This window comes from Xenopus laevis, chromosome 2S (assembly GCF_017654675.1).
Source record: "Xenopus laevis strain J_2021 chromosome 2S, Xenopus_laevis_v10.1, whole genome shotgun sequence".
NCBI lineage: Eukaryota > Metazoa > Chordata > Amphibia > Anura > Pipidae > Xenopus > Xenopus laevis.
In genome coordinates this window covers 90,089,589-90,117,371 of record NC_054374.1, presented here as the reverse complement: position 1 = coordinate 90,117,371, position 27,783 = coordinate 90,089,589, and the positions used below count along the sequence as shown (strand labels likewise).

Here is a 27,783-nt window from a genome sequence, read left to right as displayed (position 1 = left end):
AGCTCTGGCATTTAACTCTAGACCTGCAAATCTGATGCTTCCCTCCAATGCATTTTTATTTGTCCAGGCTTCTTAATACAACTATTCATAAACTGCTTTGTATGACAAATTGCCTCCAAACATGATGTATTGGATAATTAGTCCACTACATAACAACCTCCTTGTACAAAACTGTATGTTATTTCTTAGAAAGCTCTTATCTTGCTGAAAGCTTACAAATGAATTTATTATATCTCATGGAAGCCTATCAAAATAAGTGCATGCCAGATCTTCCAAAGAAGTCAATCTGTTCTTGAAAATGCATGAAAGGCCAAAAATATGATTAGTAGAGACTTCTTTGCTGTATTTAAATACTGTACATATATAAGCATAATCATTTACAACCTGTGTGTGAATTCCCTTGCACAGAAATTTGGTAAATCCAATTCTACTGATGAAAAGGAAAACCAAAGCCAACTATTTTGCATAGGGTCATTAAAGGAAGAGTTCACTGTGAAATAAATAGATGGCTGTGCAAAATAAAAAATGTTTTTAAAATAGTTAGTTAGCCAAAAATGTAATGTATAAAGGCTGGAGTGAGTGGATGTCTAACATAACAGCCAGAACACTACTTCCTGCTTTTCAGCTCTATAACTCTGAGTTAGTAAGCGACTTGAAGGGGGGCCACATGGTACATATCTGTTCAGCAAGTTTGCAATTGATCCCCAGCATTCAGCTCAGATTCAAAAGCAACAGATATGACTCGTGTGCCCCCCCAAGGCTCTGATTGGTTACTGCCTGGTAACCAGAGCAACCAGTCAGTGTAAACCAAGAGAGCTGAAAAGTAGGAAGTAGTGTCCTGGCTATTATGTTACACATCCAGTCACTCCAGGCTTTATACATTACATTTTTGGCTAACTAACTATATTAGAAACATTTTTTATTTTGCACAGCCTATCTATTTACCCAGTTTTTATTTTTATACTGAACAATTCCTTGAACAACTGGCTGATCCTACAAAACCATTTAATTTAGACTTCCATGAATGTAGTTAGAATTTAAGAATACTATATCAGTTGGCCAGATATTGAAACAGTCTGTCCATTTGGAGCCAGCATCATTATTCTATTAAACACTTGGACACTGCAGTACATGGGAGTTGCCATACTGTACTGATGTGTTAAAATTAAATATAATTTATAGACTGCAACTACACATTTGTCAGAGAAATCTAGTTTGAAAAACAGGACCAAGTTCCAACTTTAGTGGCAAACTAAACAATGTCATTAGCCTGCAGACACCAGAGCTGATAGTAAACAGATACTGTTTAATAAAAAAAACAGTTACTTAAATTTTTATGCACTAAAGGGAATAAAACAGAGGTAAAAGAAAGGGTGGCTGGAATGTAAAGAGTAGTGATGAGCGAATTTGTCCCGTTTCTGTTTGCCTAAAAAATTTAAGAAAGAGCAAAAAATTCACTAAAGCATTGAAGTAAATAGAAGGCAACATTTTGTTTTACGTGCAGTCACTTCAAATGCATTTAAAGTCAATTGGCATTTTTCCTGCGGCGACTTTTTTGTCTCATTCAAGGGGTTGGTGGGGGGGATGTTGCTCATGAGCCACTGGTCGGGGGTCACTGTCATGAAAACTTCCAAAGGGGTCAATACTTTTTATAGGCATGGTAATTTAATTATTATTTAATATTAGACAACTGTAGTGTAACAATACCCTGCCTCCAATTCTAGTGACAGCTGACACCTGGGATAAAGGGTCTCATCTGGGAATTATCTGTAAAGCTCATAGTAAATTGAGAGCCCCGATAGCCTCTTTTATTGTAGCGTTATAATAGCATAACTTTTGCATCCAAACTAGTGCTTTAAACTTGCATTACTTACTTAATTAATTACTGTAAGTAGTCTATGAAAGGTCAATATGCAACATACATGTGAATATATAAATGTAAATTTGTCATATTTCACAGATTTTCACAGGCTTCCAGCTACAGCAGAAGTTTTGACACTTAAACAAGAATTAATTTAGCTTGCTCTAATCTAGAAAGATAATTTTTCTTTACTAAAGACAGAATGTTTACCTTTCTAACGCCGTAATGTGAAACAGATGAGATGAGGAACATATTCTTGTACACTTCCAAACTACCAATTAATTACATCACATAATAACCATATCAAAGTATAAATTAACATTATCCATATGTAAACAGAAAGTATGCTTTAATTTCAGCTACACTCAAAAATTCTTAGTTTTTTACTGAACAATTTCCCAGTAGAAAAATCTTACTACATTTGCAATCATATTTTTAATTGCATTACCATTTTCTAATCTGTCAGTGTATTCATCTATTTAACTATATGTTTGTCTAATATAAAATGTCTAATATATAAATGTACTGTATAACAAATACATATGATTGGTACACACACTATAAGACCAACCAAGAAAAACCTGTCCGTGCAGTCAATTCCCAGTGTCCTTATTAAACTCATAATGCATAAATATAAAATAAGAAATCAAACAAAATGCTAAAATTGGCAACAACTACTGTAACCAGGTGGTTTTTATTTGGAGCTTTAGAGAAACGCCATGCAAATATTTCAAGGGCTTCTGGCCCTATTCTCAATGCACTGCAATGCATTAAAAGCAAGTATCTATCTAACCCACAGACACCAAAAATAAATGGAGCACTTAAGGGACTTTATCATTTCCTTTTTCTCTATAATAAAAAAAGTACCTTGTACTTGATCTAAACTTATTGAAACAATTATCTACATATATCCATTTTTTTGTATTTCCATTATTGTGCATGGATACAGTCACTTTACACTTTCATTTTATAAACATATTAATTTATAAACATCTTTATCAAGAAGATTATATAGATACCACACTAGTATGGACTAAAGATAATTAAATGGGGGATCAGATGGGTAATGTAAAAGCATCTGTAAATACTTTTATGGCAAAATTATAGCTAGCATGCAAAGACAATATTATGATACATGTAAAAAAAAGGTTTAATTTCTGGTATCAGTATCTCTTTAAGCATGTGTGTCCATGTTTACTTGATCTAAAAAGTAGCAATCAAGTGAAACTAACTTCTTATTTAATGGAGCATGCAGTAATTTATCACTTGAAAGGAATTTCATCCATTCATGCATTTTGTGTTAGTGTGTTGCTCCTCACAATCAATAGTACGTCTTGCAAACTGTGAATGTCCATAAGGTGTCCTTTAGGGTAGGGACACACTGGGCGATTTGGGGAGATTTAGTCGCCTGGCGACTAATCGCCGCGACTTTCCACGACCAATCTTCCCCGAATGCCTCCCCTCACTCTGCGCCTGGATAAAATGAAAAATCGCCTGCGCTAATCACACGCGGCGATTTGTTTTCCGAAGTCGCCCGAAGTTTCCTCGTGAGGCAACTTAGGGGGATTTCGGAAAACGAATCGCCGTGTGTGATTAGCGCCGGCGACTTTTCATTTTATCCAGGCGCAGAGTGAGGGGAGGCATTCGGGGAGAAAAGTCGCTGCGATTAGTCGCCAGGCGACTAAATCTCCCCAAATCGCCCAGTGTGTCCCTACCCTAAAATGTTTTATATAACAGCACATGATCAAATACTTTTAATCTCAAATCTTTCAATGTGCCACGCAGTCAGCTCTCCTAATAGCATAGTACAACTGTGCTCAATGAAGTTCAAAAGGCCATATTAGAGGGAAAGCAAGACTAATGGTAACTTGTCCCAGAAAACAATATCTTTAAATAGAATAGTAAACCAACTAGGGAATATGCTTTATGAAAAACGATCATAGGGAAATTGTGTGAGTGTTTACAGGGTTACATTTTGCCACATGAAACTATACTGTATACATACAAGTTCAGAGTTGACTTTCAAGCATTTCAAATACAATTTCTGATACCATAGTGAAAGTGGGAACCACAATATTTGGCTTTTATTCTTCCTACTCATAATATATATATATATATATATATATATATATATATATATATATATATATATATATATATATATATATATATATATATATATATATATATATATATATATACACACATAGTTCAGCAACAAAACTAATTATATAGAAAAATAAATAAGTCTGTATTATGAAAGTTAAACTATTTCATTGCAATAATGTGATAATACAGCAAAAACTTGTGTGAAAATAACTATGTGAAACATTGATGCTTCAAGGCTTATACTTCTTTGTGAAGAGGCACATTTGCATCAAAAGATTTCACATGAATGAGCTGTGAGGAGGAACATCTCCAAAATTAACAGTAAATATTTATTCACAGTATTTATAAGCAAGATAACAATTCCAAACTATTATCATTCTAGCACTAGTACAAAAAAATAACACGTTCTGATACTTTCTCAGATCAGGAATTCAAAGCACGGAAAACAACAGATGCAATATCAGCAATCCTAAGTAAGTAAAATACATAACATCTCAACAAATGTTTTTATCTTATCTACAATACCGTATCACTATAAATGCCATGTTTAAAAGGACTGTGGTTCTTACCTGCCAAAATATACTATCTATGGTATTTCCAAATCCGTCTCTGCCTTCTGTGGATACTAGTTTAGGACCAAGAATTGTCACAAATTCATCAAAATCGACCTGACCATCTCCTAAAATACAACAAAAGGAAGATCTAATCAGATACAATAATGGAATATTTAGACACAACATAATACACAACATAATTTCATGTTATATATTGCCCTGCACCTCTAGGGGAGTTATTTATTAAAGACTGAATGCTAAAAACTCAAAAATTTTTGTTTTTTTTAACTATAAAATTGTAATTTTTAGTGGGAAAAAAAACACTCAAATTTTTTGATATTTATTATACCCCAAGGATGGAAAAAGTCCAAATCCGAAAATCCGGCATATCAGACCTACCAAGGTTGTATATTAGTGAAAAGGAGAAGTCCTGTTTGGAAGTTTCTGTGGAATTAGCCCGTAAATGCGACTATTTCAGGTTTTTCTGACATAAATAAGAGTGATTCGGGTAAAAAAATCATACAAATCGGATTTTCAATAATTTTTTTCGTGTTTGTCCTCCACCTTGTATTTTTCATAATCCAATCGTGGATTCTAGTTTGGTCTGACTTTTTTCATTAAAAAAGTGTTTTAAAATAATATTATTCCACACAGCATTTACAGAGCAGAACATGTTCTAAGGGACAATAGGATGGCTGTAGGCAATGTTACCTCTAAGCTGTGCGCTTGTGCGAACCCACACAGGTTTTGGGGCCAGCGCACACAACAAATTGTAGTATGCACAAAGAATTTTGTGTGTTAACACCACATTTTGTATTTATTTTGACCTGAGCACACAGTTTTTAAAAATGCACACAAGTTTAAAATGTGTTCACACAAAATATTTTGCTGTATGATTCCTGACGTAGCGACATCAATCCCCCCCAAAAAAGTGTGCCCTGTTAATATTTTGTTTCTTTAAATAGTGTCCAGGCCAAGGAACGTTTTCTTCCTAAAATATTCAAACAAATTATATGTCAGTGGAAAATCAGGTGACTGATTTCCAGGAATCATGCCAGCCTGAGAAATAGGACCAAAGGTGAAGGCAGTTCCATGAAAGGAAGTCAAAAATTGCAGACATGTTAATTTTAATTCTGTTTCTGTATCATGCAGAGGCTTTCAAGATGTTGTTTAACTACAATGTTTTTTACTATTTGTAACAAACTGCAGAGTCAATGTTTTTGGAGCTGAGACGTATAATTGGGACTTTCTCATTACCTTAGTTGTGGTGGAAGGGTAATGCCCAACCATTATAGCACATCTGGACTAGCCTGAGGTGCTATAATGGGGTGGGGAAGGGGGGGGTTAAATGTGCAACTTAATTTAAATTTGGCTAATGTAATTGTAAACGTAAAACTCCATACTCTGTCTTTCATAGTAATCTCATTCATATTAATTAATATTGTTACATACTGTAGATTTGCGGTGGTGCAATTTACCCTAAAAGCTGCAAAAGTTCTTCCTCGTTCCATAAGCCGGTCTGCTAAAATCATTGAAATTGCAGAGGTTTTTTTTATGCTTGAAACCCAGCGTGAAATTTTCGCAGGACTTACTTAAAAGAATGCTTGTGGTGAAAAGCACATGCAATCTTTAAAGGAGAAGGAAAGGCTTTGTGCACTTGGGGGTGCCAAATGTTAGGCACCCCCAAGTGATTGTATTGACTTATCTGAAACTGTGGGCCAGTGCTCCTATCAGCAGAAAACTGCATCAGCCAGGGGTTATACCAGTGAACACCACAGAGCGATCCTCTTCTGGCTTCTTCTTTCTTCGAATCTCCCAAGGGAAAACGCATGCACAGTTGAACAAAATAGCCGACTTTTTAGTTAAAGTTCGTCTTTTCGTTCTGATGTGCATGTGCATCCACGCGATGAAAGAGGAAGACGGAAGAGGATCACTTTGTGGTGCTCACTGGTATAACCCTGGGCGGTGCAGTTTTCTGCTGATAGAAACACCGGCCCGGTGTTTCGGGTAAGTCAATACAATCAATTTTGGCACCCCAAGTGCACAAAGCCTTTCCTTCTCCTTTAATAAGACTCAAAGCCAAAGCATCAGCCTTTTTAGAAAGGCTGTTGTGTCAACCAACCCATTTCTTTGTAATACTTGTACCCAACTAAGATATAATTAACCCTTATTGAAGGCAAAACAATCCTATTGGGATTAATGTTTAAATGATTTTTAGGAGACTTAAGGTATGGAGACAAACTACAAAAATATCCCTTATCCAGAAAAGCCAGGTCCCAAGTATTCTGAATAATAGGTTCCATACCTTTTAAATAAAAAATGTAATCCTACAAATTAGAGGGAAATATCACTGTTAACCTGTAGTAAGTTATAGATGGACCAATTATTTGCAAATTTTGAATTGGTCTTCATTATATATTTTGTATGATTTTGACTTACCAATAATTAATATTCTACCTATTGTCAACCTGCAAATGCTAATTGGTATTGGGCGTCATTGAACCTGGCAACTGCAAACAGATTGGCTGTGATGGTTTAGATTCAATTTATTTTATTTATTATTACTTATTTATTACTTTATTTAATTTAAAAGCCATTTATATTTCAAAAAGATGCATGAATAGAAATGTATAATTGAAAACAGCAGCACTGAATCCTGACATAAACCTACCACTAGAATATAAATTAGCTTTCTGTTTATTTATTTTATTGGTTTATCCCAAAAAAATCCGACATGACTGTTCCCCTATTCTTCACTGTATCAAGCCAATTTACCAAAGAAAGGCTTACAACAAATACTCTGAAATGTCAGGAAAACATGTCAGGTCTTATAAAGATTAACAGAACAACCTTGGGTTGTTTCATTTAAAGCTCAGCTAGAGCTGAGTTTCTATGGCCACCAGCTTTGACATCACTTCATTGGTGACTAGACTGGAGTGGGCATGGTTTATAATCTTAGCTGAGAAGGTTCACTGCCTTAGCTTAGAACTGAGCATGCTCAGTAGCCATGAGTCAATTCCTATGGGAGGGGGCTGAGTTGGATAGAGGTGAAAAGGAATCCTATATGATTACTCGGATGCTGCAGCCTTACTACTAATCTTTGAAAAACCGCAGTGGTAGGTGTTTAACGATTTCAAAGAGGCTGTTTACAGATTACATTTTTTTGTGAGGGTTTTTAGTACAAAATTGAGTTATTATTTTCTAACCCATGTCAACTAAATATACAAGAAGCACTGATAGATATTCACAACCATTGACTGCTTAGTATAAAAATGTAATTTTAATCTTACAGAAAAATCTAATGGTGTTTCGATTGCAGTTTATCCTTCATATGTAATAAAAATGCGCTAAATTTGCCCAGGAGCAGTAACCCATAGCAACCAATCAGCAGGTAAGATTTACTGGTCACCTGTTTAAAAGCAAACACATTATTGGTTGCTACAGTTTACTGCTTCTAGGCACACGTAGTGCCTTTTATTACATATGGGGGATATGTTTAATATACAAAAAGTTAAAGCCTTTGTATAATTAATTGAATTAGTGTAGGGATGTAAACAGATTGTATTTGTTCTGCTTTGTGTAATTCTGTTTTGGGAGTTATAGCATATAGTAAGGAAAATTAAAGAGTTAGTTATAACATAAAAAAGTGCAAATGTGCAAATGTAGTTCAACTGCTGTTCTTTCCACTGAAACTGCACTTGTCTTTAGCACTTCTTCATACATTATCTTGATATACTGCATGAGTTATCAATTTTAACCCTGCTGGCCAAATGATCTGTATAACTGATTTATAAAGTGAAGTTATTTTAACACTCACACTAGCAAGCTATTTTCCTGGGGTATCTGCAATCAATCAAATGAAGAACAATGAAAAACCAAGCAAACAATGGGACGCTGCCAAAAGAAATTGACTTGCGACGCAGGCCTAAATATATTATACCAAACACTACTAAATTACTAGGTCTAAAAATAACATCAGGGGTATTATGCTGTCAAACTGATGTTTACGAGCTTTGCTTTAAAATTAGACAAAGCACAACTTCTATCATGCATGCCCATTTTTATTATTTCAGCATTTTAAGCACAATTTTGTTAACTATTTCCATGAGTAAATTCAAACACTGAAAAACTCTAATGTAAGAATACCATCTAAAAGCTGCAGAGGTCATGCAGAAGTCAATGGGAGCTGTCCTTAGCAAATTTTAAAATAGTTACATTGAGGTTTTTAGAATGTTTCTATTGCTTTTTGCTTATAAATATAAAAACATAAAAAATTAGGCGTAAGCGAAAATGTCAAGGTTTTCACATTATTATTTGGATTTGTTCTGTGTTTATATTTGTTCGTGCTTTTTATATTCAGAGCTTTTAATAAATAAGTAGACATTAGTACAAAACTACACAGATTCAAATTTTGATAAATAGGCCTCCCTGAATGAAGGTGCAAAAAAAAGATTTGAAGTAACAAGAGGCTGAAACAAGTATTATTGTCTGAACACAGTTGACTCAAACCGAGCTCTGCTTTCCTTAGTCTGCTAAGTAATACTGGCATGCTTTATTACACTTATAAGAATTGATTATTTTTACACATTAATAATTCACTGATTAGTTTGGTATGAAATACAAATGAGCAATACCAATATTTAGTCTAATTTTCCATTAAAATAATCATCAGAAGCAATAACTTTAAATAACTACTACATAGAGAAAGAAAAAATGTAGCTGCTCTAATTGTTTAGGACATCTATGTTCAACAACCTTAAAGGAGTTGTTCACCTTTAAATTAACTTTTAGTACGATGTAGAGGGAGATAGTCTGTAACAATTTGCAATTGGTTCTCACTTTTTATTGTTTGTAGTTTTTGAGTTTTTATTCAGCAGCTTTTATTCCAATTTCCTCTAGCAACCATGCACTGATTAAACAAGAGACTGGAATATGAATAGGAGAGACCTGCATAGAAAGATGAATAATAAAAAGTAGCAATAACAATACATGTGTAGCCTTACAGAACATTTGTTTTTTAAATGTGGCCAGTGACCCTCGTTTGAAAGCTGGAAAGAGTCAGAAGAAGAAGGCAAATCATTAAAAAGCTATAAAAAATAAATAATGAAGACAAATTGAGAAGTTGCTCAGAATTAGTCATTCTATAACATATAATAAGTTAACGTTAAGGTGAACCACCCCTTTAATATAAGAATATACATGCATTTTAATATTATCTTAAGTTAGTAAATCAGCACCATTTAATTAATGTTCAACTTTCAATAATTACATACAAGTACAGTGAAAAGCAACAAAAATAGGGTCAGAGAATGTTGTAAAAAAAGGACATGTGAGGCCCTGCCCGACATAATGAGGAATGTTATTTTACTGTTCAAGGGCTTGCCTCTCTTTATGAGTAGCTTATTGATTCTAAAGTTTTAGACTAGAGTAACCCACAAGTAAGATACATAGGATTTTAAAAAGAAAATGGTCACTCACCAAATACTTCAATACAGGACTGAGCTGAAATATTTCAAGGGGACATATACCATAAATGTTGACAAGGCACTAAAATATGCACACTATTTAGAAATTGAAAGGTCTGCTATTATTGTCATGCCTTTTGGGTCAAATTTCCCCTATAAAGCCTGAAAACTGCACTTGAACTGCCCATCTCTGCAATTTCCATTCTATAAGTCTTCTAATGTTAGTCAGGAGCAGCCAGCACTTTCAACAGTGAGAATACTAGCTGCATTCAGTGAGGGAGTACTGGGATAGCACACATGGGAGGTGGCATCATTTTGGCAAGCCTGGCAGGCTTAGTACTTCCCAAAGTTCACCCCCTCCATCTTGCCCTGTCTGCTTTTGGTGTTTTAGTCCCACCAATCACATCCTATCTACCTGGCCTGATCCCTCCCACACTGCCCACCCTGATCCCAGCCTACATCACTGTGCTACCTTCTCAACTTGACACTAAGCCTGTTGTTGCTATAAAAAGGGCTCCCTGCTGTTTAGCTGTTTCTGCACTTTACTATGTATTGCTAGGCAACTCCAGGACACAAGCTGTGGTTTAGGTTTAACTGTACCTTCCTGAACTTAATGATATAACTGTTTCTGCACTTTAGTATGTATTCTTAGGCAAATGTATTGCTAGAAAACTCCAGAACAGTTGCTGTGGTTTTAGTTTAACTGCACCTCCCTGCACATAATGATATTACGTCATATACATTAGTATGTATCATTGGGTGCAGGGCAGTTGTCATTCCTCTTGCATTATCCACACTGGTCCTGGCCGTCTACGCACGTGAGTCAATTTGTGCCATTCCTCACATTCCAATGCATTTACGTCTATGTGCATATGTACCAATGCAAGGCCCTCAATCCCTTCTGATTGACACTGAGTGTTCTGACTGCCATTTGATTCTTGTTGTTTGATTATTGGCCTGTTCCTGACTCTTCCTTTAGATTCTCCCTTAACTGCTGCTGAATCTCATCCTGACCCATGCCTGGCTCCATTTATGACTTTGTCTCATCTCTTTCTGATTCACCGCTTTGGCTACCAGTTAAGTGCCTACGAACTTGCTGTTTATTGTTGGCACCTCTGTTACTCGTCACCTGAGCTGATTGCTGTTCAATCCCAGGCATTGAGCTTCCAGTGAGAGTGGATGCTATTAATTGATGGATTTGTTAACTGAAGCCTGATGAGGTACATTTAAACCTAAATCACAGCTACTTTTCTGGAGTTACCAATAGTGCAGAAACAGTTAGAAAACTGTTGATGAGAGTTAATATTGGTGAAAGTGCATATTTATTGTATTTAATGGTCAGCAGATCTGGCCTCAGAATAAGACATTTATTTGCAGATTAGGAACAGACAGCTAAGTGGGGGGGGGGGTTCCCTGCTACAGCAGAGTTCAGCCTGTCAGTCAGTGCTGTGACCATTTCCTGTGAGAAAATGAGCAGACACTCCGACCCCTCATTTCAGTCTAGATCTCTGTGCAGCTCTGATATAATGACATATAAATGACTGATATAGAGTTTTATGAGGTAAATTGCTTTCAAATGTTTTTTTTTCCCCTGCATCATTACATATTTTGAGGAAGGAAGAATAACATAATATGAAGTTAATATAAAATGTCTCCTTTAAACCTAATGGAAGTAGTTCCACAGGAACTATTCAAAGTGCAGCCACTCTGGGTGCTGTCCATGGTGCTGGCTAAAATCTAAAATATGTACTATGCAGACTAAAAGTGAGACATTGTAATTGTATGTTGTAATGTTGCTTCATCCATTCCTGTGATGTTAAATGTTCATTTTAATATTCATAATTGCCCACAAATGCATTTGGCTTTACCTAGAGTACAAAATATAAACACACAGACACCAGACTCTGTAATACAGTTTACCTATGTAGAACAGGTATGGGATCTATTATATGGAAAACCCATTATCCAAAATGTGCTAAAAGCAAAGCAAATAATTCATTTTAAAATGCTTTCCCTTTTTCTCTATCACAATATAGTTGAATCTTGTACTTGATGGTAACTAAGGTAGCATAAAGTAATCTTGGGAAAAACAAATACATTTTTATTGTATAAATGATTTTAGTGCCTTTAAGGATTGTGATCAAAACAATAGCAATTTACTTTATCTGGAAAGCCCTAGGTCCTGTGCAGTGCAAGAATTACATCCTATACCTGTAAGTTACCAATTTTCTTTTTATACTTTTCATCTCTGAATGAACATCCAAAATCTATTATATATTTTTTGTGTAATAATGTTAGTTCTGTAATATTGAAAATGCTAATAAAAATGATTAAAAAGAATATAGTGATGGTGCTCTTGTCCAATGTAATTTAAGCCAGATAAACTTTTGCAGGTAATATATACCAGAATGTGAAAATTCAAAATATGGTTGCTGGTATATCAGCAAGATTCTTAATTATTTGTAAGCTTTTTGGGGCAAGGTCCTCATCCCAACTACATATTAAAATTCCCCAAAATTGCCCCAGTAGCTCCCCATCTTCTTTCTGCTGATTCACTGCCCATGTTCTATGCTGCTGTCAGTCATATAAATGTCACAATTTAGGGTAACTACCAGGGGTGCAAACAGTGCAACTGCACCAGGGTCCGCCTCCAATGGGGCCCGATACTGTGTACAGGAGGGGAAGTAAGCTGCCGAAAGAAGTTTTAGGCACAATTTGCGCATACCAGAGCAGTCAGTGGGCGGATTAAAACTAGCAGGCCAGGATCACATTTCCAGCAAGTAATTTTGAAAAAAAAATCCTCAAACCTGCAGCCTGTCTGTATTTTCTCTAAGCAAGATGGAGCTGTACCACGGGGATGCTGTGTAGCATCAGCAAGAAGCTGATTGGACAGTGCCACTATCAATCTCAATCAGTGTAGGGAGGAGGGAGCACCCGGAGCAGGAGCAAGGATGGAGGAGGAGAAAGGAACTCGGGAACGGGAACTCCAGGCAGCTGCAGACGATCGTGTCAGTGACGTTCAGAAGTTGTGAGAAGTGAGTGTCGGTGCTACAGCAGCACATTTGTATCTGGATGTACTTACATATAATAAAATTGCCTATGATAAAATATGCTGTGATGTTTCAACATAATGTTTAGTATTTTTTTGTAAATATATGTGTGTGTGTGTGTTTGTTCCATTGTTCAAGTGATTCAGCCTGGCCCATTTGATTTCTGGCTGTTTATAACAACTTCATGTTCTTAGAAAGGAGCAGAGCAGAGCTGCCCTGGGGAAATATGGGACATAAGGTGTGGGTCTGTGTGATCCTGCTTTGTTTCTGAGTGCACAACAGCACATCTTAGCTGATTCACGTATGTGTTATGTATCTGTGTGCCTGCCAACGAATAGCTGTGTATATCAGGCCTGGACTGGCAATCTGTGGCTTCTGGCAAATGGCAGAGGGGCTACTGTAAGATGCCATAGACACTCACTAGTTACTGGGCCCCTTTTGGGCTGTTTGGTCCTCTATGTATTTGAAATGCCAGAGCCTATTTTGACACCCAGTCCAGACCTGTTGTATATTTTCACTGTATGCCTGCCCTAGTATGACTGCATGTCGGTGTGCAACTGCCTAAAAAAGCCTAAGTATACAAATTACACTACATCTCCAGGCTTTCATTACTGTTTAGCATAAGCATAGTGTTTGTTCAGTTAATATTATTGTGCTATTTGTAAATGTATTCTATTTTTTACACTTTTACATATAATTTATTATGCATTTTATTGGCACTACATTTATACTGTATTCTGGGACAATATGCATGAAGGAAAAACCGTCTCATTTATAAACAGTGGATACATTTGCACTTGGGCAGTAACCCATGACAACCAAGCAAACTTGCTTTTAGTGTTAAACGTGCATCTGGCTAAAAAATGCTGACCACAGATTGGTTGCTATGGGTTACTGCCCAGGACCAAATTTGCCACTGTTCATACATGCCCCTGTATATTATCTACTCTTTTTGTGAATTCTAGTGCTATTTGACTATGAGACAAACAGTGGAAGATGTACCATAACCAGGAATTGGTTCGGGAATCAGCCAGGATTCTGCCTTTTTCAGCAGGATTCAGCCAAATCCTTGTGCCTGGCCAAACCAAATCCTAATTTGCATATGTACATTTTTACAGAGTTATAAAAATGTAATTTTAGTTGTACAGGTATGGGATCAGTTATCCGGAAACCTGTTATCCAGAAAGCTCCAAACTACAGAAAGGCCCTCTCTCATAGACTTCATTTTGTCCAAGTAATGCAAATTTTTTAAAATGATTTCCTTTTTCTGTGTAATAATAAAACAGTAGCTTGTACTTGATCCCAACTAAGATATAATTAATCCTTATTGGAAGCAAAACCAGCCCATTGGGTTTATTTCATGTTTACTTGATTTTCTAGTAAACTTAAGTCATGAAGATCCAAATTACAGAAAGATCTATTATCCGGAAAGCCCCAGGTCCCGAGCATTCTGGATAACAGGTCCAATACCTGTACAGTACTTTACCCTAACAAAGTGTACCAGTTTATGTAATTGCATCTTTAATTTCAGTCCTATGACATTGGGTCATAAGGTATGTCATTGCTACCTGCCTTTGAAACGCATGCAGTGGGGGGGGCCCAGTTGCAAATTTCCGCACCAGCGCCCCTACGTTTCTAGTTACGCCACTGGTGGTATGGTGACTTGGTAATGTTATGATCATCATTTTTTAAAGGGGTTGTTCTCCTTCAATCACTTTTTTCAGTTAAGTTGGTTTCATATTGTTCACCAGAAATAAAGACTTTTTCCAATTACTTTCTATTTTCTAATATTCAAGTATAATGTTAATTTTTCACCATCTAAAGCAACTCTGGGAGGTGGGTGGCCAACTCTTTCTTTGTAAATTGATACATTTACTTGATACATTTGTTATCTTTGTACCTGCCCTGACCAAATCCCTGAGTTACATTTTAGGCGGCTGTTAGAATTGATTCAATAGTTGCTAATATTCCAAAGACCCAGCTGAAAAATGTATCAACTAAATGTAGCAAATTGTTCAGAATCTGCTCCTGGATCACTAAGCTGCCAGACACTAGAAAAAGGAGTATTAAACTTGAAACTTGAATTTTGGGAAAACTGTAAAAAATGAAAGATGGAACGCAATTAACAAAGTCTTTGTTTATGGTGAATAACTGAAAACAACTCAACTGAAAAAAAAAAATGGGACCATTACCTTGCATTGACCATTTTGTTTTGTACTACCAGCACAGTACAGAGATTCCCTTGTGCAAAGTTACAAATGATCTTCAAGTTGCCTAAGCCAAAGTTAACTATCCGAATTGTCATTGACTTCTCATCTGCATTTTACAAAATGTATAAACTTTAGTATTAATTTGATATAATAATCAAGCATTCTTACTTAAGACAAGCAGCCTGTTTCTTAAAGGGGAAGGAAACCTAGTCGGCGCAAACCCCCCACCCCCCTCCCGTTTGTTGCCCACCCTCCCTCCTCCCCCCTGGCCTACCCATCCCGCTGGGCAAATGCCCCTAACTTGTTACTTACCCTTCTGCGCAGGTCCAGTCCAGGGAGTTCACAGACGACATCTTCTTCCACGCGATCTTCTTCCTGCTTTGAACGCGATCTACTGCGCATGCGCGTGACTTTTGGCGCATGCGCAGTAGATCCGTACCGGCGAAATGATCCTACTGCGCATGCGCCAAAACGCCATTCACAGCAGGAAGAAGATCGCGTGGAAGAAGATGTCGTCTGTGAACTCCCTGGACTGGACCTGCGCAGAAGGGTAAGTAACAAGTTATGGGCATTTGCCCAGCGGGACGGGTAGGCCAGGGGGGAGGAGGGAGGGTGGGCAACAAATGGGAGGGGGGGGGTGGGGGGTTTGCGCCGACTAGGTTTCCTTCCCCTTTAAAGGGGTCTGTCTTAAAGCTTATAACACACATATATAAAAGTAATTTACCAGTGCTGCAGGCTTAAATACTGGAGTGCTAAGGGTGGAAAGTTGTTCTCAAAGCATTGGTAGGTGCAATACTGTATGTGCTCTGCACCTTGTACTGGATGCACATGCATGAGAAAGTCCTACTAAACACCTACCATAAAAAAGCTATGGGGTGTTTCCAGGGCCGCCATTAGAAATGACGGGGCCCCGTACAACAAAATTTTTGGGGCCCCGCCCATCCCACATCCCGCCCGCTTCACACCACAGTTAAAGGAACAACACAGACATCAGCGCTAAAAACGGTAAGCCCCCTCACACACAAGTTATAAAAAGCTATTGATGGTCAGGCCCCCCACACATTTGAGAGTGCATGCTTTTCTCTTATGCAGTATTAATTGGTAGGCGGGTTGTTTATTTGAAAAACCATATGCTTCCCCCTTTAAAGTGCCATGTGCAGCATCAATAGCAACATAACAAAAGTGGGTATATGGTATGTTTGGAGCAAAGCTATTTATCAAGTGATGTTTCTTCCTAATGCTTTAGCTGTTGCTCTCCAATTTTCACTGAGAAATTTCTTCTGAGAAATATTAATTAGCCAATAAAGGTATCACCTTTATACCACTTTTGTTATTTTTTTTTTATTTCAAAAGGGTTTCCCTATAACATTCCTGAGACACCCACCCAGCCAGTCCTGGATAAATGGCCTCCCTGATTCTGCATCCCATCTGTGGCAATAAATTTTGCTTCTGGCTTTTCCCTGACCCCTCAATTAACCCTTTTATATCTTTCTCAAAACAAAAACTGTGGTACCGTGTTAGCCAGTAGCAAAAATAACAAAAAAAAAACAAATACAAAAAGTATTGTAGAAGTGATACCTATATTGGCTAACAATAAAAAAAAATACATTACAAGCTTTCGGAGCACCATGGCCCCTTCGTCAGGCAAAATACAAATGAAAGCTGGAAAGGCACAGCATTTGAAAGCTTGCAATGTATTTTTTTTTATTGTTAGCCAATATAGGTATCACTTCAACAATACTTTTTGAATTTTTGCTATCTTTCTCACAAACTCCTTTCTAGCCTAGGCTTCCCCCAGGCACATTGTATTAATTGCCTTAATTGTATTAATTAATTGTACATTAATATGTAATTGTAAAGTTTCTGACCCCACAGAGATTATGGCATCCCTGACAACCTGAAACTTTTTCATTTATGGAAAATTTTGGAATATTGCTGTGAGAAAATAAAAAAAATAGACCCTGAAAAGGGTATTAAAGGGTTGCTTTGTGTTCAGACTGTAAATTTCAATATATCCCATAATATAATTGCTGCACAACTGAGCATTAGATTTCATAAAAACTCACAGTACAAACACTGATACTGCCTTCCCCTACTGCCTCTGCTTTTGCTTCTTCTTTACTTGTCTTTCTAATCTGTAATCTTTGTTCTTCCCCCATATGTGTTTTCTGCAAGTTTTACACAGTTATTCCCTTTCTTTTCCTCTCCATTCAACTCTACTTTTTAAATCTCATTTTTAGCTGCAACTTTATTATTCATGTACCTTTTCTGGCATTGCAGTCTATCTATTCTTTCCTCACAATCCTCATTCTGCTAACCTCCTTCTCTTCCTGTGTTTCAGATGCACATCGCCTTTTCATGCTGCTGCCGCGACACAATGTTTGCCCTTCGACCCCTCCTTCCCGAAGTCATAACGAGGCTCAACTCCCCCTGCTAAATCAGCAGGGTCTAGGGCAGATAAGAAAAATTGCCGACTCTAATGTGCGTGTCTAGTTTGAGCCATGCAGTGAGTATGGGCCATTTTAACTTACTTCCAATTGAACTTATTCCAGTCTCATTCGCACAGGTCAAAACTGTATTGAGAGATGCGCGCAATGCAGATTGTGCGGCTCTCTGACAGCAACAGGGGCCCGCCAGAGATTGAGTACAGCCACCGGGCCCCCTACAAAACCCAAAAAGCACCGGGCCCAGGACAAGTGTCCCCCCAGTCCCCCCCTGATGGCGGCCCTGGGTGTTTCTTTAAGTGCTAATGTGCTGGCCACTTCCCACTCTTTTTGTATGCAATGCGCTACTCCTACAATGGGGAACTAGAGCTGTCCCTTACAGTGCAAAAAGTTGAGTGTACAGTTCCAGACATCTAGCTTTGCACCTTTTTTTGTTACAAATTTCAGCTTTTCTATAAAGTAAATGACCCCTATAGTGTTTTTAGCCCAGCAGCCTTTTCTAGAAAAACTGCAGCAGTAAAAATGTGCTCTTTTAAGGTATTTAAGGTGGCCAATTGCAAGTTGTGCTTCTGTTTGACTCTCCTCTGAAAAGTGACAGCTTGTGATCCTCAAAGCAACTCTCATAAGATCTGAAAACAAAGATTGTTCAGTATCATGGTTTAGGAGGAGGTTACAAAAAGCTATCTCAGAGGTTTAAACTGTCTGTTTCAACCGTAAGGAATGTAATCAGGAAATGGAAGGTAACAGGCACAGTTGCTGTAAAACCCAGGTCTGGCAGGCAAAGAAAAATACAGGAGCAACATATGCGGAGGATTGGTTACATCTGTATGGCAGGGTGATGAGAAAGAAGCCCTTTCTGCACTCACGTCACAAACAGAGTCGCTTGTTGTATGCAAAAGCTCATTTAGATAAGCCACAGTCATTTTGGTACAAAGTGCTTTGGACTGTTGAGACACAAATTGAGTTATTTGGTCATAACAAAAAGTGCTTTGCATGACGGAAAAAGTACACATTCCAAGAAAAACACCTGCTACCTACTGTCAAATTTAGTGGAGGTTCCATCATGTTGTGGGGCTGTGGGGCTAGTTCAGGGACTGGGGCCCTTGTTAAAGTTCGAGGGTTGGATGAATTTAACCCTATATCAACAAATATTTCAGGATAATGTTCAAGCATCAGTCACAACGTTGAAGTTACGAAGGGGTTAGATTTTCCAACAAGACAAAGACCCTAAACACACTTTGGAATCTACAAAGGCAAAAATACTGCCAATCAGAACCCAAGCACTCATCAAAGGCTATAGGAGGCGTTTAGAAGCTGTTTGCAAAAGGAGGCTCAACTAAGTATTGATGTATTATCTCTGTTGGGGTGCCCACATTTTTGCACCTGTCTAATTTTGTTGCAATGCATGTTGCATATTTTCTGTTAATCCAATAAACTTTATGTCACTGCTGAAATACTACTGTTTCCATTAGGCATGTTGTATATTAAAAAGAAGTTGCTGCTTTGAAAGCTCAGCCAATGATAAACAAAACTCCAAAGAAATAAGAGGGGTTCCCAAACTTTTTCATATGGTATATGGTATATAGAGTAAACCAGTAGCAAAGTAAAATACATTTTTTGATTTTACAGATTTTTTTGCTCATTCTGTAATACAGAGCAGGTGGGAAGTCGAATCTCAAATGTAACCAGGACCTTTGCCCAACTATCTACAGAAAGTGTTTCTTAAAATGTATAAAGGCTTTAATTGTATCCCATTGAAACTAATATAAATGTTACCAAGAGGAAAGTAGTGCACAGTGTGTTCATTAAACAGTATTGATTTATTATGACCCTGGACTGTAGCTGAGGTTGTGTACAATATGCCAGCCAGTTTAGAAAGGACATCTTTAACTCAAGGGGCTCATATTGAGTGAAAAGCCAATTTCACTTGAATGAACAACAAGTATATTATAGTAAAAATAAAATTTCACTAAGAAGTAATGGTTTAAAATTCAGTTACTATAAATACGTATTAATGTAAAAGATAAAAACAAAATTGTCCCAACTAATACCCAGCAAAATATTTGCTACATTTTGAGGAAATTAAAAATAGAATCTTGTAGTTTCACTCATCAAACTGCACCTGGCCTATTTTCAATAGTTTATAAAATCAACAATAGTAGAACACTGACAGATGGAGATAAAATATGTTAGAAAATCAATCAACTAACAAAAGACAACAATAACAACGGACCCCATATCATTTTGTTGCAAATACCAAAAATTCACTCAGTCAGTTGCTGAATTTATATACTAGATACTGATCACTTTCTGCAGTCCATTGCCCTTAAACTCCACTGATTCCTTGGAGGTACAGATGATGTACTTAAAGGGATACTGACTCTAAAAAAATACTTTTTAAAATATGAATGTACATTTAGGAGGTTATTTACTAAGCCCCGAATGTAAAAATTTTTTATAAAATCGGGCTTTTAAAAATGCACACATTTTTCAGAATTTATTAAACCCCCGAGGTTGGAAAGCTCCAAATCTGAAATCTCGGCATCTCAGACCTGTCGAGGATGCATATAAGTCAATGGGAAAAGTCCCAATGATTTTATTGATTTGTGCTGGGTCTCGTACCAACTATCACAGTAAACAGTAGTCCATTATGTGCTCATCCGTTTAATAACTGCATTGATATACTGGTGATTTGGCATAAGGGACTGTAGATAATTGACTCCCACAGTGGCATGCTATGGGTGCCATGTTGAATCCCTTGATACATATCCAATGTAATAATACTTCTTTTCATTTTACATAATTTATGAAATATTATAAAAAATGTAGAGATTGAATATTGAACTTGACATACCTTATAAAGATGACTACAGGAGTAGGCTTTCTAGGGACCAAAACTTAGTAAGGGCAATAAGGAAAGTTGTGGAGTTTGATATTAGCCCAGATGATATGGAGGACTTGGATTAACTAGATGAGCAACATAATACCACTGGCATTGCTGAAACATGCTTGGATTATTTTTATGCTTGAAAAGTACCAACAGATTAATTTATATATGAAACGGATAAGGCAGATAAAAAGTTGGTTATCCATAAAGTAATAGTGTTATTGAACTTTAGTTTGAACTATTGTTAATTGTAGCAGGATGTGAGAAACCACTTCATTGTAATGTAGGGGCTCATAGGGTTAACAATCCCTATGGATGAAAATTCCCTAGTTGTTAGGCAGAAGCCTTTGTAGCTAATTTATCTTATTTACATATCTTTGTTATTGGCCTATGGAGATGAAAACTTCCTGTCAGACTTTAAAGGGATGCTGCCATGGGAAAAGAGCAAACAGATATTTAATTTTGAAATCTGACACGGGGCTAGACATATTGTCAGTTTCCCAGCTGCCCCCAGTCATGTGACGTGTGTATTGTAAATTGGAGTGATATTACCCCTCCCCCCAGCAGCCCATCAGCAGAACAATTGGAAGGTAACCAGATAACAGCTCCCTGACACAAGATAACAGCTCCCTAACAAAGATAACAGCTCCCTGGTAGATCAAAGAACAGCACTCAATAGTAAAAAGCCAAGTCCCACTAAGACACATTCAGTTATATTGAGTTGGTAAAACAACAGCCGGACAGAAAGCAGTTCCATCCTAAAGTGCTGGCTCTTTCTGGAACCACATAACCAGCCAAAATGACCTGAGATGGCTGCCTACACACCAATATTATGAATTAAAAAAATACACTTGCTGGTTCAGGAATGGAATTTTACATGGTAGAGTGAATTATTTGCAGTGTAAACAGTGTAATTTAGAAATAAAAACTACATTATAAAAATCATGGCAGAATCCCTTTAATGTAGTCATTGGAAAGGAATGGTTCTTTGGCCTCCACTTTCTTATCCCAGTGGATTTGTCTGGGAAGCCTGATGTCAACAAAGCCCAGTAAAGCCCAGTGTCATGGAAGGACAATTCTTGCAGAGAAAGTTGGGAACAGGGATGCCATGAATAATGTTTAGTCAGATGCAAGACTAACTTTTTCAGAGTACCTTCTAGGAACATAGCTCTCCCTGGGTATAACTAACCTAAAGTAAAGGGATTGCAGTGCTGAAGGGATTCAGACACAGTGTGAACAATTCCACTGGAGGTGATCCAGACCATTAGCTGGTAATCTGATGGTGTATCTTAAAACCTTCTAAGCATCTTCACAGGCTGTCAGATTGCTAAAGTCTATCTGTGACTACATCTGGTCATATATATCTACCGCAAACCATACTGTGAGTAAACCCTGTTGTGTCTTTGACAATAAATCCTTTTATTTTAAGTTCAAGAACCTCTGGCATTCTATTTTGTTTCTTCGCAGTAGGAGAGAGGTGTAGTAGTGCAGCACCCTCTCCCTTCTTCCTCCACTTAGCAAGACACATCTGAGTAAAGGAGCCCAGAGTGACCCATCACTAACTGGAAAAAGCATTCTGGCCCAAGATAAGGTTACACTAAGATATAGCAGGAGTTGTGGTAGAGGACGGGAGCACATGTGATTTACAGTAAGTAGAATGGAAAACTCTTGTGCTCTTCTCGGTGGCAATATCTTTTAATACTCTTGGTCTTCCACCCTTTATCAGCTATTTATTTGCAACACTTTGGAACTCTCTTCTAGCTATATAATATGATAAGTGGCAGCAGCAAACCAACAGCATTTTTTCAAGTACAGCTGAAATGGGAGAATGTAATAAATATAAGTTACAGACTTCAAACTAACATGTTAAAATGAGACAACTGGTAGAAGAAGTAAAGAAGAATGCCAATACCTGTAGTTGCAGCAAATGGGGTGGTCCCAAATTTATTCAATGGTGCTACACAACACTTTTCAAACGATCTGATCGTTTGAAAAGTGTTGTGTAGCACCATTGAATAAATTTGGGATCACCCCGTTTGCTGCAAGTACAGGTATTGGCATTCTTCTTTACTTGGATTTACTACTGGCGAGTTGCTAGGCCAGTGCCACATATACCTGTATCCCCTGAATTGACTTTGTATGAACTGGCAGAAGAAAGCACATGTAAAACACTCATACTGAGGTGTCCTGAATCCTGGGTTCCCAATTCTTCTAATTATTTTATAATGCAAATTAGGAATGCACTAAATCCAAGATTTGGTTTTTATAAGCAACATTTGGATTAATCTTAATCCAAGTGCCCTGCTGAACCGAATCTGAATCCTAAAAAGTATGTGACTTTTCATCACACAACAAGGAACTGAAAAAAACTGTTACTGCTCGATGCACACACGTTTCTATTTTGGCCCTCCTTTACCTAATTTGCATATGTAAATTTAGATTAAGTTCGATATTCAGCCAAATCTTTTGTGAAGGATTTGGGGTTCAGCCAAATTCTTAAATAGTGGATTTGGTGCAACCCTAATGCGAATAGGCATTTAGGGCTTGGTCTCAATACAGTACTTAGCCAAATTTTTGGAGAATGTTGGTATACAACAATATCCAAACATTGTAGATTCTATGCACACTTAGGGGCCAATTAACTAATGGGCTTCGTGACTAACGTTAGCGAAAATTTGACAGCGTGACATCATTTCAGTACTTCACAGATCTACTAACAGGCACTGGCGAAGTTTCGCTCTGACGAAAGAGCATTACTTCACAAATTCACTAAGATGCGCATTTTACTGAACGTTACCTGTTCCGCCAGACTTGCCTTCGCCAGCTCAGACCAGGCGAAGTTCAATGGAATTTATTGAGCTTCTTCAAATTTTAGTTGAAAAATGAACTCCCATGAATTCGAAATTCAACCAATCTAAATTTATTTAGAAAATCTAATTTTCAAAACTCAGGGGGAATAGGAACGACCGGAAAACACAAATCGAATTTGAATCGAATTTGATTCAAGTTTTAAAAATTTTCTTCTCTGAATGTCAGGAAGGCTGCAAACAACTCCAAATTGATCCCAGGACGTCTCTCATTGCCTAAAACTGCAATTTGGCAGGTGGCGAATAGTCGAATTTGAGTTCTTAAAGTGCCAGTGTATGATAAATTTTAAAAATCAAAATAGAAATTTTAAAAAAACTCTAATCAAATTTTAACAATTCCCTAGTCAAATTTGACAGTTTTCACTTCGACCCTTGATAAATCTGCCCCTTAATCCATACCTTTCCAGTCTAATTTATCCATTTTTTTCTGAATGGTGCATATCCATTAGCAAGGTCATACTTGTGAAATAAATTTTTCCTGCTGTGTTTCCAAAACAAAGTATTCACTTTTTCATTATCAGCATGACATCAGTAACTGATAATACATATATACACACACATGTGCAGTACAATCATACTTTTGTCCTGTAAATGCACATAGCCAACCCCAGTTTGACCATCAAATTCCATACTCCCATTTCTACATCACTTCTACTACTATGATGTCATCAAATCATCTTCATTTATTTATATAGCGCTGTCAAGATACGCAGTGCTTTAATGGGCAATGGTGGCAAGGGCTGGTTTGCAAAGTGAGAGTTTAAAAAATAGTTCATTTCATTAAACTGCTAGAGGTTGGAATTGGGTAAAAATATTATTTAGTTAAGGCTACGACATTTGTCTTAAATGTTTTAACTTAGTTTGTATTGCTAAATAAAATGCTTTAAATGGAACAAACTAGCACCATATTATAGTTGGAAGGAATTTTCATTTCCCAGTTGATCATACAAACAGGAGAAACAATAGTGAAAAATTGCTCTGAAATATTGGATTGTTGTATTAGCTTGTATATCATCTGCTGGAAATGTCCTTGAACTAGAACTGCCAACTATTGTCCGGTTGACAATTTATAGGTAGCAATTTGTGCTATGCCATTGAATAGAATAATAACGTTGAATTTGGTTGCTCTTCTAAATCTTTTTTGAAGAATTATAACTGTTCGTTACAAATATTAAACAAATAGGAATAACTAATTTCTTGATAGGGCATTTAATGATATCATCATTTTGTTGTAAAGGTATAAGTATGGGACCTATTATCCAGAATGCTTGGGACCTGGGGTTTTCCAGATAACGGATCTTTCCATTATTTGGATCACAGAAATATCCTTTAACATACTTTAAATGTTTATTTGAAAACAATTTGTTCTTGAAAAGTAGAACATTCAGTGCCAAGCTTTTAAAGTGGAGTGTTTCAAAATATATGAATATATGATGTGGAATAATTAATTAAATAACATAAACCACCTGTTGCAATTTACATTCCTTCATTTGTTACAAGGAAGTAAAAGTGAGTGCAAAATACAATAACATTTACTTGCTACCATTGTACACATACTGTAGGATCTCAGACACAAACCTTTTCTTATTGGTAGTTTTACAACATAAATAGACACATCATGGCGCATTGTGTAGTGCAACTGATATATACTGTGATCAGGATCAGACAGGCAGTCCATACAAATCTAGCATTTGTAAAAGTTGTAGATGAACAATCAAAACAAATCAATGCAAACAAAAAGCCAAGTCACTCTTGTCTGTAGCTAAACAAAGGATTTAGTCCCTCACTAGGAGCAATCCTTTACAAAATAACAGGACAATCAATACTGACTTTTGTTAAAAAATAATAATAATAAACATATTTCTAGGCATTTTCTTGCACACTACAGCTCACTCTGGTATTGATAGCAGATATATGTTTATACATATAGGGATCTGCTACCACATATACACAGTACACAAGTGAGTAGGAAAGAAAACGAGTTGGAATATTATTCCCTTCAAATTCTACCCACTTACCAGCTCATAACTCAGATACAAAAAACACACACACAGTAGGTACAAAGGTCCTCCAGTTTGCCTTCTCCTTGTCTATGTCATGTTATTTTGGCACATTCTGCTGCTGAGCATCATAGTTATATTCTAATAGTAATCAGTGTTAATTGATGATTGTATTAGTAATTTGGTATCTGTGCATTCATTTTAAAAAGAATGTGTTGGTCATCATTACAAATCACAACTGTCAGTTGATTTATCTAGATGTATGCATGTATAACTCTAATTAAAAGATGCTGCAAGGATACACAGCGCTGTAATTTTACAATATAGAAGCGTACAAAAAGACAACATTATGATAAATCAGTATAAATATAGACATTATATACCATGTAGTAAAAGACAGTAAGTATTAAGTTCCTGCCCTGTAAAGCTTACAATCTAAATGGGTAGATAACATACAAATAGAAGGGCAAAGTGCACAAAGGTTTAATTATTGGCCCTTAAGTTCTAAAACTGGGCATTTAGAGGTCCATTTATCAAAGGTCGAATTCATGTGAATTTCTTTTTTACTCTAATAAATTCGAATATACTCGAAATTCAAATGGGAGGTTATTTAAGAAAAAACTTAAACATCTAAAACTCAAAACAAGTCGAATGTCAGGAAGGCTTTTAACATCTTCAAATGGGTCACTGGACCTCTGCCATGAACTCGACAGGCTTTAGGTGGCGAATAGTCAAATTCGAATTGTTCCCAGGGTCAAGGTTTGATAAATCTCGAATTTTGAATTCAAATCAAGTTTGAATTATTCCCAATTCGAATTTGTGAGTTTTGACCAAAAATACAATTCGAAAATTCAAATTCACTAGTCGACCCATAATAAATCTGCTCCATAATGTTGTAGCGTTCCAAAAGGTAGGATTTTCATTTCTTTTTAAAGGATTGATGTTCCTACAGAGAAATTCAAGAATAGAATTCCAGACATAGGCACGGCAATACAGAAAGGTTTATTGTTATTGTGGAAGCTATGAAAAGATAGCGGCTCTGAGAGCTGCAGAGGAAATAGCCAAGGAGACAAGTGAGTTAATGTAGTAAGGAGCATAGGAGTCAAGGGCTGTGAATGTTTGCAGAAGGATTTTCTATGTTATCCTTTGCTTAACATATAGCCTTGACAGAGATTTTACCAGGGAAAAAAGTTCCTTCTTTTAGAAGCGAGCAGAAGATGGTAATAAAGCGGTAAAAAAGCAGTTCTTTTGGAATACTAAAGTAGAAATTAACAGGTGAATTTATGGGGTGGCACATTTAACAAAGGTCAAATTTTGAATTCATGTGAATTTTTTTAACTCTAATAAATTCGAACATACTTGAAATTCGATTGGGGGGTTATTTAGTAAAAAAATCGAATATCTAAAACATGTTCAAATTGGTCCCTGGACCTCTCCCATTGACTTATACATGAACTTGGCAGGTTTTCGGTGGTGAATTCAAATTCGAATTAAGGGCCCCTAAATGTTTAATTGTTCCCTCTACGAAAATGTAAAAAAAAATTCTTGCCAGTAGAATATTTTTTTACATTAGGAAATCTTTTCCCGATATTCTTAAAATGTTGTGGAATTTTTCTCCAGATGCAAAAGGGGTTGTTCCAACACATTTTTTTTCAGTTCAGGTTTTTTCCATATAGTTCACCAGAAAAAAATGTTTTTCAATTATTTTCTATATGTTTCCAGTTTTCTAATATTGAAGTTTAAAAATTCATTTTTCTCCTTCCCATGTGTTTCGGAAACAGCTCTAGGAGGGGGGATGCCAACTCTGTAAACTGTTCTACATCAATACAAAAGTTGATACATTTCTTATAAAATTTCATAAAATTTCATGATAAAATTTCATAAAATTTCATGAGTTTCCTTAAAGGCAGCTTTTAGAATTGATTCAATTGTTGCTAACATCCCAAAAATGCTGTTGAGAAATGTATCAACTAATGTAGCAAATTGTGTTTAAAATCTGCACCTGGATCACTCAATAATTTTTACATAGTTACATAGTTAAATTGGGTTGAAAAAAGACAAAGTCTATCAAGTTCAACCCCTCCAAATGAAAACCCAGCATCCATACACACACCCCTCCCTACTTTTAATTAAATTCTATATACCCATATCTATACTAACTATAGAGCTTAGTATCACAATAGCCTTTGATATTATGTCTGTCCAAAAAATCATCCAAGCCATTCTTAAAGGCATTAACTGAATCAGCCATCACAACATCACCCGGCAGTGCATTCCACAACCTCACTGTCCTGACTGTGAAGAACCCCCTACATTGCTTCAAATGAAAGTTTCTT

General features: G+C 36.7%; 1 protein-coding gene across 5 annotated transcripts in view; it reads right to left on the bottom strand.

Annotated features, from left to right (window-relative positions):
- The window catches only part of caln1.S (calneuron 1 S homeolog), a 154,682-nt gene that overhangs the window by 58,213 nt on the left and 68,686 nt on the right, over positions 1–27,783 (bottom strand). For all 5 annotated transcript variants that reach the window (XM_018249678.2, XM_041584120.1, XM_041584121.1 and 2 more), the window contains one exon: positions 4,540–4,649. In XM_018249678.2, coding sequence (XP_018105167.1) covers positions 4,540–4,649 — 110 coding nt within the window. The remainder of the gene's footprint in view (positions 1–4,539; positions 4,650–27,783) is intronic.